The 15,414-nt window shown below is 44.8% G+C and overlaps 1 protein-coding gene across 1 annotated transcript in view; it reads right to left on the reverse strand.

Moving 5' to 3' along the window:
* The window catches only part of Slc49a4 (solute carrier family 49 member 4), a 77,131-nt gene that overhangs the window by 26,322 nt on the left and 35,395 nt on the right, over window positions 1-15,414 (reverse strand). The window contains exons 3-5 of the mRNA XM_021184805.3: window positions 12,928-13,193; window positions 10,804-10,933; window positions 5,319-5,427 (exon numbers count right to left, since the gene is read on the reverse strand). Coding sequence (XP_021040464.1) covers window positions 5,319-5,427; window positions 10,804-10,933; window positions 12,928-13,193 — 505 coding nt within the window. The remainder of the gene's footprint in view (window positions 1-5,318; window positions 5,428-10,803; window positions 10,934-12,927; window positions 13,194-15,414) is intronic.

Below are 15,414 nucleotides of genomic sequence, written 5' to 3' on the forward strand. Positions count from 1 at the left end.
AAAGACTCATCTATGGTCTAGTGCATGTGTTGGAACCGAATCCCCGGTGAGACACTACAGAGAAGAGGGGCCTTTTATAAAAGAAGGTCTGCCTCGTCCTCTGCTGTGTGACGGTGCAGAGAAGGGGCATCTGGAGGCAGAGAGTAATCTGGCAGATATGGAGCCTGCTAGTGTTCCAGAACTGTTAGAAATAAATTCCTGTTCCATCAACTTCCTAGTCTAAGGTATTTTGTTAAAGCATGTGGTGTGGGCTGAGACAGGCACACGTGGTAATCTGGATTAGTATCGTGGTTGGGAATTACAAACTCTGGGAGGAAATCCACCTGAAGCCGGGAGAGTGCGGCGGCGGCAGGCAGAGTTATGGGAGTATGATCTAGGCAGGAAGGGAATGCAGAACGACAGGCTGGGCGTCTGTAAAACTTCCTTTAGGGGTGTCTGCTTATTTCAGAACATGTATTTAAGGGACTGACACGTGGTTCATTCATCTCATTCACCTATGAAAGAAAATATGGGTTTGGAGTTCACTGTAGGGTGAGGACCTTGTGACAACAGACTTGACGTGGGACCCTGATGGGCACACCGCACACTGGAAGTGCAATGGCCTTTCATGAGACTAAAGTTTAGATTTAAACGGTTCCAGTCCTTGAAATCAGACTAAAGCAGTCCCTAGGTTCTCTCCAGAAAACAGATAAAACCTCACAATTCTCTTTGGAGAAAAACCAGCACCCTTTTGCCATCCAGGTGATCTCCTTACAGTCTGCGCCTAACGCTCAGCCAGACATCTCTGTCACAGTAAAGCAGACAACAGGCCAGAGAACAGGGCCTGAGGTGCAGACTGTGAATGAACACTGCCGGGGGATGGAAGAGGTAAGTATGTCTGTAGAAATCTGTACACTACAACAGAACAAATCAAGACTTATCACTCAAAAACAGTTAAAACTCAAAGGAATTTAATAGTATCTTACAGCTGAAGATTGACGTGTTGAGCTGGAAAAATGATAGATAAAATATCCAGTCAGAAGCACTGAAAGGTAAAACGACAGAATGCAGTGCAAAGGTGTAAGATGTACGGCTAGAGGTGCCACATGACAGGAAATGCAGCACAAAAGTATAACACGTATGGTGCCACGTGAGAAACTGGGGAACATAAATCTTAAGGAGATGTTGGCTAAACATTTCTAGAAACTGAAGAGACAAGTTCTACATCCAACGAGTCCTACAAACCTCAAGAAGCATGACTGTGGGGCTGGGGGTGTAGCTCATTGGGAGGGTGCCTGCCGATCATGAACAAAGCCCCAAGTCAGAGCTCCTGCATCTCACAAATGGAGCATGGTGACAGGTGACGAGTTCCTGTTGCCAATCTTGTTTTAATTTTTAAACAAAAATTAAAATCTATAGATGTTATACTTGTAAAACAAAACAGGTTATGTTCTTATAACCACCTCCCACATTGCAAAGGATTATGGAAATATTTTAAACTAAATAATAATGATGAGCTTAAACACATTCAGAGAGGTATGGGCATAGATTCAAATGCAATAATAATAAGAGTACTACTTAATTAAACTTATGAGATGGGATGGGCAATCCATACTTTTTTTTAAAAAAAGAAATTGCCTTAAAATGGATATATTTAAGTTGAAAAATCAAAGACACTCAGAGGCATTTATGTTTAAAAATTAGGAAAAGAAGCAAAGTAACTCCTTCCTATAGATGAGAACAGAAGAACATGAAGAGGAAAGAGTAAATCAACAGGATGTTCAGAAAAGAAACATTCAATAAAAAGCTAGTGGAATTACTCGAGGAAAAGCTATGTGAGGAGACACTGGTGTCCATGGCAACTAGTATCCTGAGAAACTGCTCCTGGAGGGCCAATCAAATCACCAGAGAGCAGATGGCCAGGACACTGAACACAGGACACTGGCTGCTCTTCCAGAGGTCCTGAGTTCAAACCGCAGCAACCACACGGTGGCTCACAACCATCTGTAATGGGATCTGATGCCCTCTTCTGGTGTGTCTGAACACAGCTACAGTGTACTCATAAACATAAAATAAATCTTAAAAAAAAAAAGTTGTCTACTGAAATGTTAATGTAGGACTGCTTTAAGAAATCTATTTTTACTTAGTGTGTCCGTGTGTTTGCTATCATGCATATGCACCATATGTATGCAGTGCCAAGGGAGCCGGGCGAACCCTGAAACTAGAATTATAGATGGTTTGGGGCTGCCATGTAGGAGCTGGGAACTGAACCTGAGTCCTCTGGAAGATCAGCAAGTGCTCTTAACTGCTCAGACATCTCTCTAGCCCTAATTTTGTAACTTTTAAAGAAACAGATTCAATATTTAAAACAAAAATTTTTTTTCACAGAAAAGTAAATGGCTTAAACAGTAAGATCTACCAAATATTTAGAGAAGAACAGAAGATCAAACCCATATATTTTTTAAAAATCTCTTTTTCTTTTTTGAAATGGGGTTTCTCTATGCAGTTCTGGCTGTCCTGGAACTCAGAGAGATCCACCTGCCTCTGCCTCCCGAGTGCTAGGGTTAGAGGATGTACCACCACGCCTGGACATCAAACTCAAACTCATAATCTTATATGAACTCTTAGAATAAAAGAAAAGAGAGAATATGTCTCAAACTGCATCAATACCAGCACAACCTTGATACGAGCGCTAAGGCTGTGGTTCGGTCGGGAGAGTGGTGACCTACAGAGCCTGGGTTGATCAGGGGAAAGCCAAGTGCACTTCTAGCCCAGGGGAAGAAGAAGCAGGAGAACCACAAGTCCAACGTCACCCTTGGCTACAGAGCAACTTCTAGGCCAGCCTGGGCTACTTGAGAGCCTGTTTCAAAAGCAACCAAACAAACCCACAATCCTTAAAATCCCAAACAGACAGGACAAGAAAGGAAAATTATAGTTCCATCTCATTCTGGAGCCCAGCCAACCCAGGGATCCTCCAAACCCCAACAGAGCACTGACAGATTAGTCCAGGAACAAACGGTAAGGAAGCAGAGGTGTCACTCTACTTCATTTCAATGATTGAAACTTTGGCTGGGCAGTGGTGGCGCACACCTTTATTCCCAGCACTTGGGAGGCAGAGGCAGGCGGATCTCTGAGTTTGAGGCTAGCCTGGTCTACAGAGTGAGTTCCAGGACAGCCAGGGCTACACAGAGAATCCCTGTCTCAAAAAAAACCAAAGCAGGGGCTGGTGAGATGGCTCAGTGGGTAAGAGCACCCGACTGCTCTTCCAAAGGTCCAGAGTTCAAATCCCAGCAACCACATGGTGGCTCACAACCATCTGTAACGAGATCTGGCGCCCTCTTCTGGAGTGTCTGAAGACAGCTACAGTGTACAGCTACATATAATAAATAAATCTTTAAAAAAAAAAAAAAAACCAAAGCAAAGCAACAACAACAACAACTGACTTAAACATCGTATCAAACAGCTGTATGTCCCGCATGGCTACTGTGCTGTTTCCCTAGAGGATTCAAGGATGTACACTTATGAACTAGGAGCAAGCGAGGATTTTTTTTTTCCTCTTTCTTCTGCAATAAAGTCTTTGCTAAATCTGACACCTAGCCTATTGAAAAACTGGAGTCTGTTGATTACTCTTTTCTAGTTTAAAACATGGAGCATTAATTTCCAAGAGTTTTGCATGTCTAATAGGACTGTTAAATTCTACATTGAATGCTGTGGGTGGTAAACATAGAAAGTGCACTCTTTAGTTGTCCTCTATGCTTGGTGACTTCTGTCTGACAGGCTGCACTGTGGAGGACGGCCCTGTGTATGCTTATGGTAGAGAAGAAAAAGACTTGGGCCTGTGTTTGGGAGGGCTACACTGTCACAGTAGCCTGTGGTCTTCAGGGCTTGCTGCAAGCTTTGCTAACGGTGGTTCATACAGAGTAAACCTTTGTCTACAGAAGGGATGGTTTTTCATTCTGCACTTAATATTCATGAAACCTGGCTTGACAGCATAGGCCTGTAAGCTAAAAGCCTACTTGCATTATGACTGAATTCAAAGCCAGACCTGGGCAACTTAGTGAGGCCCTGTTTCAAGGGGGCTGAGGTCCTGGCTCCATACCACAATTCCACCTCTGTTGTCTTTGCTCTACTTTCAACTCTGTGGCAGGCTACCAACTAAGCCCCTTGGAGCTCTAGGTATGCAGGCCATTTCTCAGCCAGGGTTACAGGGGCAGGAAGGAATGACCCTATTTTGGTCTACTAGCAAGCCTCCTCCTCATTCCTCTTTTCTATTTTTCTGCAAGAAGGGTGGGCAAGAGACTTGAACAGGTAGTCACAAAACAGGACATTCAAATATCCGCTAACAGTTGAAAAAGAAAGTCCAGATGTCCCTGTGAATGCACACAAGGCTCAGTCACTAGCACATCTATGAAAAGGCTTCAAACACCGCTGTATAGCCACGTGTTCTATTGACGGGCAGCAGGAGAAGCACCAGCTGCTGCTGACAGGACTGTAAGGGATACAGCTGCCTCAGACGGGACTTACATTGCCTGTCAGAGGAGGCATACGGAAAAAGCAGCAGTTCCATTCCAAAACACACAAGCAAAAGGAGTGCAGGAGGAGCATTGAGAACAGTACATGAGAATGGTCACACAGCCCCGCTGTGACAGCAAAGAGTGGGGGACAACCCAAAGGCTCATTAAAAGCAGATGGCCAGACTGTTCACTCAGAGCAATGGTAGCACAGTGGTATGCTGGTTCTCTATCTGCCTCGTCTACCAGGCTGTCTGAAAGCAAAGAGAATGCAGTATAGGCATCGAGCATGGTGGAAAGGTTTAAATTTGTATATGTGTGTGTATGTGTATGCATGTGCATGTGTGTGTGCTTGTGTGCATGCAGGCTGGAGAACAATGTGTGGAGAATCAGATCTCTCCTACTATGTGGGTTGCGAGTATCAAACTCAGATCGTCATGGTTTTACTCACTAAGCCATCTTGCTGGCCCATGGTTATGTTTTATAAAAAGGAGGAGGCATCCTAGTTCAGAGACAAGAAAGTACGTAGAATAGCAATATATCTGATGATGAGTTTGTAATTCATCAAGTATGAAACAAGGATGAAGGATAAAGTTACCAAAACTAAGGCTTTTTCTCTTTTGTTTATCAGTATTAACAGCAGCCAAAGAAATGCGAAACTCAATGCTGATGTTAAAAATCAAGTTTTCAACTGTCCCAGAGGAAGGAATCTTGTTTATTTAGGTAACACTTTACCTAATCTTTGAAGCTAAAACCAAAACTTATCACCATTATTTATAAATTAAATGAGCTAAAATACCAACAATATATACAGGTACAAATACTTACTTGACTGACATGCACTGGTGTTAAAATTAAGTCCAGAACTCCAGACCAGCCAGCAAACACACCAAGTGGTATTGCGTATGCTAAAGCAATCATCAAAAACCTCAAATTGCTGCAAAAGAAAAGATTATTACAAATTTAAAATGTAGAATTTGAACTATTTATAAAATACTTAAGTCATTTTGAAACCGGAACACAGAATAAGAAGTATGTGTTCATTTTGTTGATAAACTTGAGATTCTCTAACATTTTATTTTCTTATAAAAATGAACTCTGTGGCCACCCAGCCCTAAATGGGATGATTTTATCACAGCCCTGCCCTCAAGGTCAGTAGATGGGAAGACTGTAAGAGCCAGAGTTGGTAGAACCAGGGAACCAGGACAGAGGCACATACAAACTCAGAGACCATGGCAGCATGGGCAAGACCTGCCCGGATTCAATATACACAAAATCCAGCATTGAGCGGGGAGTGGACACAAAGTCTCACCCTTACCTACCCAAGAAGCTCTTTGTACCCTACATCTGCCGGGAGCAGGAAAATCAGTTTTCTTTAGTGGAATCACAGGGTAATATCAATCACACTCCAGGGCAGGCCCCACGCTCAGAAATAGTTAGCTAACACAAAGCGGACCCCACAGTTCTTTTGTTTTGTTTTGTGTTTGGCTTTCTTAAGAGAGAATACGAAGCTGGGTGGGGAGGGGCATGGGTAAGAGCCTGAGATGAACTGGAGGAAGGGAAAGATTATGACCAATATATATTATGAAAGTTACAAAGCCCCAGCAAAACAAGAGATTGCATAAGTATCCTTTCACTTATAGTTGTTTAAATCCCCAGTGTTTGCTGTGCTGTACACTGCATGTTGTTATATTGCACGTAGGAGGCTGAGGCAGGACAGTTACTTTGAGTTTGGGGCCATGAGTTCTAGAACAGCCTGGGTTACCTCATCTTAAAAAAAAATCAAAACAAAACAAAAGAAAACCCATATAGCATCTAGGAATGAACCAGGAAGGCCAGGGACTAATATGAAAGAGAGAGAGACAGGGAGGAAGGGAGAGAATAAGGAAGGGGGGGGAGGGGCGAGAATCTTAAACCTAACTACAAGAACAGAAACAATCTAAATAGATGCACAGTCTATACTCTCAGCCTACATGTAAATTCAGTGTAGTCACAACTAAACTCTTGTATTTTTTTTCCTAGAAACTTAAGAAATATGAAAAATAAAATTCCTTAAAAAGCTAAGTCACCCTTTAAAATGCTTGGTGCAGAAACCCATGTCCTGAGATAGTAAAACTAACTGCTTGGCCAAGGCAGTGACAGTGTAGCACTGGCTCACAACAAAGATGACCACGAAGACGGAGACAGAGAAATCCTACACATGGTGCGATGGCACTGCCGGCCACGTGCCAGGGATGCTTCCAGATGCTGCTCACCATCTGAGGAAACCCCCCCCCCCTACACTGGATGCCTACACCGGATGCCTGCACCGGATGCCTGCACCGGATGCCTACACCGGATGCCTACACCGGATGCCTACACCGGATGCCTACACCGGATGCCAACACCGGATGCCTACACCGGATGCCTACCCCGGATGCCTACACCGGATGCCTACACCGGATGCCAACAACATTTACTAAGGTAGGATAAAGATGCAGCTGTGAAAGAAAAAACCACCAAGCAATAATTTAAAAAACTGTGCAAAATTATTAGGCAGACAGCAGACCGGGAGTAGATACTTGAAAGTGTTTAGATGGAAGAGAGATTTATACTTAAGATATGCAAACCATTTAAGAACTACCATTAAAAATTGGGCAAAACTGTGGAGAGCAATTTAAGTAGATGAAGTCTAATAAGCCACAAATCATAGGATGAGAGTCTGAACCTATTAATTATGACCTAATATAAATTAAATAAAACATAGCTCACAGCTGTTACAGTGGTAAAATCAGATAATTACAAACTGTTGATAATGTGACGTCCGCTGGGCATCTTTGAGATCAGCCTGGTGATGCCAGGCAAGCTGGGTATAGAGAACCTTATGGCCTAACAATGCACCGGGAGGCACATTCTCCAAAAAGACTCAGATCTATGTATGGCATGGGAGGGCATCACCGCGGTTGTGTCTTGGCAGCAATGAACTGGAAGCAGTCCAGGTACATAATGGATAGGGGGATAAAAGGTGACTGGCTAACCCTGAGGGCCATTTGTTTACTGAGCAGTGGGGAGACAACTTGAGAAGAAAGAGAGCTCTCCACACATCAAGGACTACCCTCACCAGCAAAGTCATGTAAAACAAAGACAAAAGAGAGACCTAGGGCTGTGGCTCAGTGCTGGAGTACTGGCGTAGTGAGCACAGGGCCTGCCTCAATCCTCAGGGCCACTGACAACCAAATGCAGTGACAAACTTGGTTTCTTTAAAACCCCAGTTATGCTGTTATGTTATGATCCACCTCTCTAGCTGCAAGTGTTTGCATGCTGCCTGCTGCCTCATGAGTTCCTTTAATAGTTACTTGGACCAGGACCTAGACTGGGGACTCACCTTGCATTTGGCTTGAATCCCTGGTGTGGGATATGAGGCTGTTTCAGTTTGTCCACAGCCACTACCCATGACTGCCTTGTGCTCTAGGAGGGGCATGATCTTTGTCAGCTGCACACAGTTTAATTCTGGGGACTCTGGAGAGGTATAAGTGGGAGAGCCCCGAAAGGGCTGGGAGGGCCTCCGGCAAGGCTGCTGTTCCCCTCGCTGCTCCTGCTTGCTGCAGTTGGGGTTTGACAAGAAGATGGCCGTATCCTGACTACAAAGATTGGTTCTCCAAGGAACCCAATGACCCTAACCAGCAGGAAGAAGCCTGGAGAGATCTATGACCTTTCCCCTCTAACCTTTCTCTCCTACCTAGTTGTTGGGGGTTAGAAGGGATTGGGGTGGAATAAGGATTGGAAGGGAAGTGCAGGTATAAGAACCAAATCAAAAATAGCCCCCAAAAGAGCCACCAACCAACCAATTAAACCTAAAGCTAAAGGGAAGCCCCACCTCAGTGCAAAGGTTTGACTAAAAATTCACAAGGAACACAAAGGACAGAGTCCTGTCTAACCACAGAGTGCAACATCTACAGACCTGACCTGGGGATGAAGGAGCTGGAAGTAAGTTTCCAGTGAGAGCCAGCTGAAGAACAAGGAGACTGACAGATATAAGAATTCAAGCCAAGGGGGCTGGCAAGATGGCTCAGTGGGTAAGAGCACCCGACTGCTCTTCCGAAGGTCCAGAGTTCAAATCCCAGCAACCACATGGTGGCTCACAACCATCCGTAATGAGATCTGACACCCTCTTCTGGTGCATCTGAAGACAGCTACAGTGTACTTACATATAATAATAAATAAATAAATAAAAAAAAAAAAAAAAAGAATTCAAGCCAAGCTGGGTGTGGTGGCGCACTTTAATCCCAGCACTCGGGAGGCAGAGGCAGGCGGATTTCTGAGTTCGAGACCAGCCTGGTCTACAGAGTGAGTTCCAGGACAGTCAGGGCTACACAGAAAAACCCTGTCTCGAAAAACCAAAAAAAAAAAAAAAAAAAAAAAAAAAAAAAAAAAAAAACCAAAAAAAAAACCAAAACAAAAAAAAAAACCCAAAAAACCCAAAAACCCTTTAAGAGAATGTAAACACCAGCTTGATGGTAAATTACTGTTAGGACCTTTTGAGGTATGATGATACTGCATTTATCTTTTTTTTTTTAAGTTCTTAAACAGGGGCTGAGGCAAATGGGTCTAGAATGTGAGCAAACCTTGGGTGACACAGTGAGGTCCTATCTCAGGCTTTTCAATGTGCATATTTTGACATATATTACGTATACTGTGGTATTTCTGGATGAAGTTAACTGTCCTGAGGGAAGCGAATGGGACAGAGATAAAACAAAGTGGCTATGCACCAGTAATCACTGGCACCAGGCTCTTGGAAGTGGAGAGGGGATTTGTTCATATTATAATGTCCTAAAGCTGTAAGATGTCATTCCTGGGCTGGTGAGATGCCTCAGTGGGTAAGAGCACCCGACTGCTCTTCCGAAGGTCCAGAGTTCAAATCCCAGCAACCACATGGTGGCTCACAACCATCCGTAACGAGATCTGGCGCCCTCTTCTGGAGTGTCTGAGGTCAGCTACAGTGTACTTACATATAATAAATAAATAAATCTTTAAAAAAAAAAAAGATGTCATTCCTGTGGTACATGCATGAGGTCTTAAGCATGATTCTCAGCATTGTGGTCCATGTATGCAATCCCAGCACTCAGGACATGGAGACACTAGGTAGGTGGAGGCAGGAGGATCAGAGGACCAAGTTCAATCCTGACCATAAAGTGAGTTTGGGGCTATCCTGATCAAAGTGATACCCTGTCTAAAAAACTAAAGCCACCCAAACAGAAGGATGTAAACTGAGACCAGGTCCACATGAGAAACTGTATATATTTTACAAAAGCCAAGAAGCAAAGACATGCTCACAGAAGAGACCCGGGACGTGGGCAGGGGCAGGGGCGGGGATGTAAAATACAGGTGAAAGGGAGGAAAGGGGGGCTGTGCTCTGAGGGACCAGGTCAGCCCCAGCACAGAACCAGCAGCCATCATCACGCACGTTGTCAACACACACATACAAGGTCACTTAGGCTACCCAGGCAAAAGCGTTGTAAGAGAAGGGAATCCACACTGGAAACTCTGGAAGACACGTGTTGATGCACCGGTGTGCTGTATCCAGAGGTATGTTCAAAGACAAACACACAGTAGATAATAAAAACAGTAATAGTAAAATATCCTATTGATGAGTTTAGTGTGACTACATGTTAAGATAATGGTTAGAGCCGGGCGGTGGTGGCGCACGCCTTTAATCCCAGCACTTGGGAGGCAGAGGCAGGCAGATTTCTGAGTTCGAGGCCGGCCTGGTCTGCAGAGTGAGTTCTAGGACAGCCAGGGCTATACAGAGAAACCCTGTCTCAAAAAAACAGAAAAAAAATTAAATATTAATCTACATGGAATATGGATAGAGCAAAAATTAATGACATCTTGTTATAGGGTGAGTTTTCAACATATATTTCTGTTAGAGAATTAAATAATTAGTATTTTAATTAATATTGACATGAAGTACTTACAATTTGATTAATGGTGAAAAATAAACAGTTCGGATTATCCTTGAACATTAAGAATCAGGGGTGGTAGAGCTGAAAGCACTTCCCAGCCAGCAAGGCTGACATCCTGAGTTTGATCTCTGGAATCCAGGTAAAGGTGGAGTAGCGAACTGTCTTTATTGTCCTCTGACCTCCAAGTGTGTCCTGTGGCACATTTGTGCCACCCCCGTGACAGACAGACACCTCCCACCCCCACACACCCCCACACACCCCCACAGAGAGAATACACTGATGGCAGCCGCAGCCATGGCCACGGCTATGGCCACGGCTATGGCCACGGCCACAGCCACAGCCACACAATGCCCCTGAGTCTACTCACTCACCTTAGTAACCTACAAAAGCTCCGCCGGTAACTCAGTCGCTGGCTTGCAGCAGCGACACTTGGAGGAAGAGGAGGCCGGGGCGGAAAATAAGCTAGCGTGGCAGAGAATATTAGGCAGACAACTCCAAATTCTGAAAGAAAAATGAAGGTGAAGTGCTACCCATGACACAAGAGTCAATACTTATTTCTTTAATACCTAGCTCAACAAAGACAAGCAAAATTTGATGCCTCCACCAGCCCAGAGCGGAGGCTGGGCGTGTGCACCCTTAAATTCCTCATGCCACCAGTAGGAGGCGCGCTATGAACAAAGATGCACAGAGGTGCCTGGTTTGTGCCAGATCGCCAAAGGTTGAGAGATGAACAGTTACTCCACGGGAAAGCCCATCCAAACCCTGTAGGAGAGATTCTAAAGCAGCCTCAGAGGACTCCTCAGAAAGAAGGAATGTGGGAGGGGACCGGAAAGGATAGGGTTTTGTTTGATGGAGACGACTTCTGATTCAATCCACACTGCACAGGAAAGTTAAACGAGATAAGGAAGCAACTAAAAATAAGAAACAAAGAGACTGAGAGTGTAAACATGTAATGTAAATGAAAATGTTCTCCTTTCTCCCTGATTTCAGTTTTACTCCGTCCACACCAAACCCTGAAATGCGAATCTCATCGTGTACCTAACTCTCTGTGGTCGTCTACCGGGGTGGGTGGGTGGAGCCTGCTCTGGAGGCTTCCCACCCGGCTTGACTGGTGCTCACCAGATCTGAACCACCCTATGCTCCAGTTGTCTGAATGCACCAGGTTCTCTCTCCTCACTGGGAGTTTCCTCCATGGCTCTGCCTTTCTATTTTCCTCTGCCCACTGGGGGTTCTGCTACCTCCTTCTCACCCTCCGGTTCCAGGTCAGATGCCACATCTCTAAGGAGTTCCTTCGGAGCCCGCCCTCAGCACAGCACCCCCGCTCTGTTCTGTGACTGTTTACCTGCCTACAAGCACTGCTGAGCAGGAACCATGTCAGTCCCAGTGCCCAGCCAGACAAGTATACATGTGAAGTCTAATATTTAGCAAGTTAGTTAAAGCGAAATTCAGCATAATCTAGTTCCTTATCTTTACCAACTTCATTTTTTAGTATTTGCTCCTGACACACAAATAGTCCCATGTAAACCACTAGATCCACTTCAAACAGGGGCCACCCTATAATCTCTCCTACACTCTCTGCCTCCAGGGTCCCCTGCATGGCATCTCCTAATCGATTTGAACACTTGGTGAATGCTATGAAACTCCTAATGTCGTTCATTGTTGTGCTCTTCCCTTAACCCTTCACCTTCTCCCTCCACCTGGGAGGACTGGCTCCCCACCTTGTACGTCCCTGTTTGTACTACAACAGTCTCAACACTGATCTCGCCAGTTTTCAGGGCTGAGCACAGTGCTTTAGATACAGCAAAGATCAATAATCAAGGAGCAAGAAACAGGCATCTGGAGGAAGACACAGAAAGGATCTAACAGGAGCGGAGTGTAGGGCTTGACTCAAAATAACAAGGGAGTAGATGCAAGAACCGAAGATGATAAAGATGAGGGACTAGATTATGCTGAATTTTGCTTTAACTCACTTGCTAAATATTAGACTCCCCATGTATACTTGTCTCTGCCTAGGCACTGGAATTCAGAAAGGTCAGTATGATTAATAGACTAACATATGGAGAACAATGAAGAATAAGCTACAGGTGATTGGGGTTAATAAGGTGCAAGAATGTGACTGATAATGGGAGAAGCCAGCCTGAATACCACCAACTGATGCTTGACAAATGTTTAGTTAAGCATGACATTTAGACACCATGTCTAGAGAAGTCTCAAGAATATATGCTACAGAGTATTGTACTGCAAGTGGAGTTAAAATGTAAAATTAACCAAGACTTTTCCATGTAGCAAGTATACATATTATATTTAGTGCTGTCCTAGGAAGGGTTGTTTCAAACAGGCATATCCATAAGATATAATGAACGTGCATTCGAGTGCGAGTATCTGTCAGTCCTCAGGGGTCTCTGGTGATGTGATCTGGCACAGCAGAACTAGAGAGCAGAGACTGGAATAGAAACCAAAGAATACAACAAGAAGAAAAAAAATCTTCAAAGCACCTGCATACAACACGGTCTCGATTCGGTCTTTAATATGAGCCCTGCTACTCTCCGCAGCGAGAAGGGGTGCCGTCCCGTTGGGAGCTGGAACAACCAGGGGTCCGACAAGAAATGCACACGCTCCACCGAGGTAACTCAGCATCGATGCGATTGCTGTGGCAGTGGCTCGCTCGTCAGCAGAGAACCATGTCGTAGAGAGGAACGGTGCCGCATTCATGACAGTCGGACCTGCCAGTCCGTTCAGTATCTGTCCCCCATGGATTAACCTGGAATTGGAAACGTTGGAAGGCTGTGAGACATTTGAAGCAAGCATTTTCTAAACAAAAAGGATATTAACCAAACAGCAGTTTAACTACGACAAGATATATATGCATACACATAAAGAATGCGACATTCTGAAAAGGTGAGCTGAGCGACTTTCTAAATGACACGCTATCTCTGGAGGGAGACCAAGGACACACAGTTCACCATTTACTCACTGCGCCAACACCAAACTAAGAACTCGCTGTAACTTGGGTGTGGTGGTTTGAATTCCAATGGCGACCAAGGCTCATAGATTTGAATGCGTTTGTTACCAGGGAGTGACACTATTAGGAGGTGTGGCCTTGCTGAAAGAAATGTATCATGGGGGTGAGCTTTGGGGTTTGAAATGCTCAAGCCAGGCCCAGTGTCTCTCTCTGCCTGCTGCCTGTAGATCTGGATGTAGAATTCTCAGCTCTCTCCAGCACCATGTCTGCATGCATACTGCCATGTCTCCCACCATGATGACAATGGACTAAACCTCTGAAACTGTAAAGCCGGCTCATAATAATCAAAAGCTTTCCTCTGTAAGTGTTGCCACATTCATGGTGCCTCCTCACAGCCATAGAACTTGGTTCATTTGTCCTATTCTTGTTTCAGTTTGCTGAAATATGTGAGCCTCGGCTCAGAAGAAACTTGCCAAGGTGCTAACAAAGGAAGTTGAAAATTAGATTCAAAACGCATTGTTTTTTCCTAGTACTCTGCAGCTCATTAATGGGTGCTAGAAAACAATACAGCTGAGCTCAGTATCTCATACCTGTTGCATGCCAGGTATTAGGATTATATCCATACATAAAACGATAATCAAGACTCCTCTAATGTCAGACAGAAAGTCTCTGGGCTGGTTCAGTCACTTTGGCTGGGGACCAGCCCAGGGACAGAAATGCACCTTAGGCCATGCAAAAGAGACAGTGAGGATTGCTGGTTCTTTAATGAGATGCTGTACTTTCACCTGCCCCTCCCCCCGAATTTCGGCCCCCACCCCACACATTAGCTCACAAGGCTGCACCATGTACAGTGGTAAGTCTGCCTGCTTCTCTGAATTATTCAAAAAGGTGGGGTGACTTTCTTCTTTCCTTCTTTTCATCTCTTTTCTAAGCACGCGTCCCCCAACACTCTGGGCTCCCTCCCACCGTGTAGCCCTTGTCCACCTTGTGTATGACCACTGTGCCAGCAGGAGAGGCCACGCTTCCCCTCCTCCCCTCCAAGCAGCCGCCGAGGTGTTATAGCCGGTTCCAGGCTTTACACGCTAATTCACGGCTCCATTTCAGTCTGTACTTAAAATCTTTTATTGCTGAGACTAAGAACCCTGATTTCCCTGCAGATAGTGATATCTGCTCAGGTAAGCACTGTGACCAGACGTCTGAATGGCCCTGGACATCGAGACTCCACTGCTTCTATAGAACAAGAAGGTAAGTTAAGAAGGTAAGTATCTCCTGAGTATCTGCAAGGCTGGCTGAGCTCCTGGAACCTTTGGCTCACAAGACCTCTTTCTGGAGTGTGCAAGGACTGGACCAGGGCCCCACAGTGAGGTCCCCAGTCCTGGCGCTCTGCTTCCAGCTTCAGGTGTGAGGTCAGTGGAGGTCACACTCACTTCCATTCCACCTTGCTCGTGTCCATTTTCCTAATCTGATACCTAGCATGCTTACCTCTCTGACTAAACCCTTTCCCCTTCGCCCTCCGACTCAACAGACACTCACACACAGCCATGTATAATCCTGAAGGAAAAAGCCAGAAGTCTAGGCAAGAAAGGGAGCCAGAGGTGTCTGTTCCCTACCTGTGCTTCTTAAGCACCATGTATGTTTCTCTCTCTCTCTTCTCTCTGTCTCTCTCTGTCTGTCTCTGTCTCTCTGTCTCTCTCTCTCTGTCTCTTTCTCATCTTATTTCCCAAATGCAGAAAGAAAGAATAACAAGACTGGAGGCAGGGGCCTAAGCAGAAGCTAAGTGAACAAGAAGTGAACTGTGCAAGGCAGGCCTACTTGTCTCTCCATGGATGTTACATAGGTTACTTGAAGGGAAAATATCTCCAAATGCCATTGATTTTGCCAGGTTCAAAAATGAAGAAAAAAAAATTAAGATCTCTTGTGTAAGAGAAATAATTTTCTGAGTGAAAGAAGTGAATTCAAAAGGTTTATGTGACAAATAGTTCCCCTAAAGCCAGCAGATCCCAAGATGCCCACAGCAATG

This window comes from Mus caroli, unplaced genomic scaffold (assembly GCF_978045245.1).
Source record: "Mus caroli unplaced genomic scaffold, Mus_caroli_1 scaffold_17, whole genome shotgun sequence".
Taxonomy (NCBI): Eukaryota; Metazoa; Chordata; class Mammalia; order Rodentia; family Muridae; genus Mus; species Mus caroli.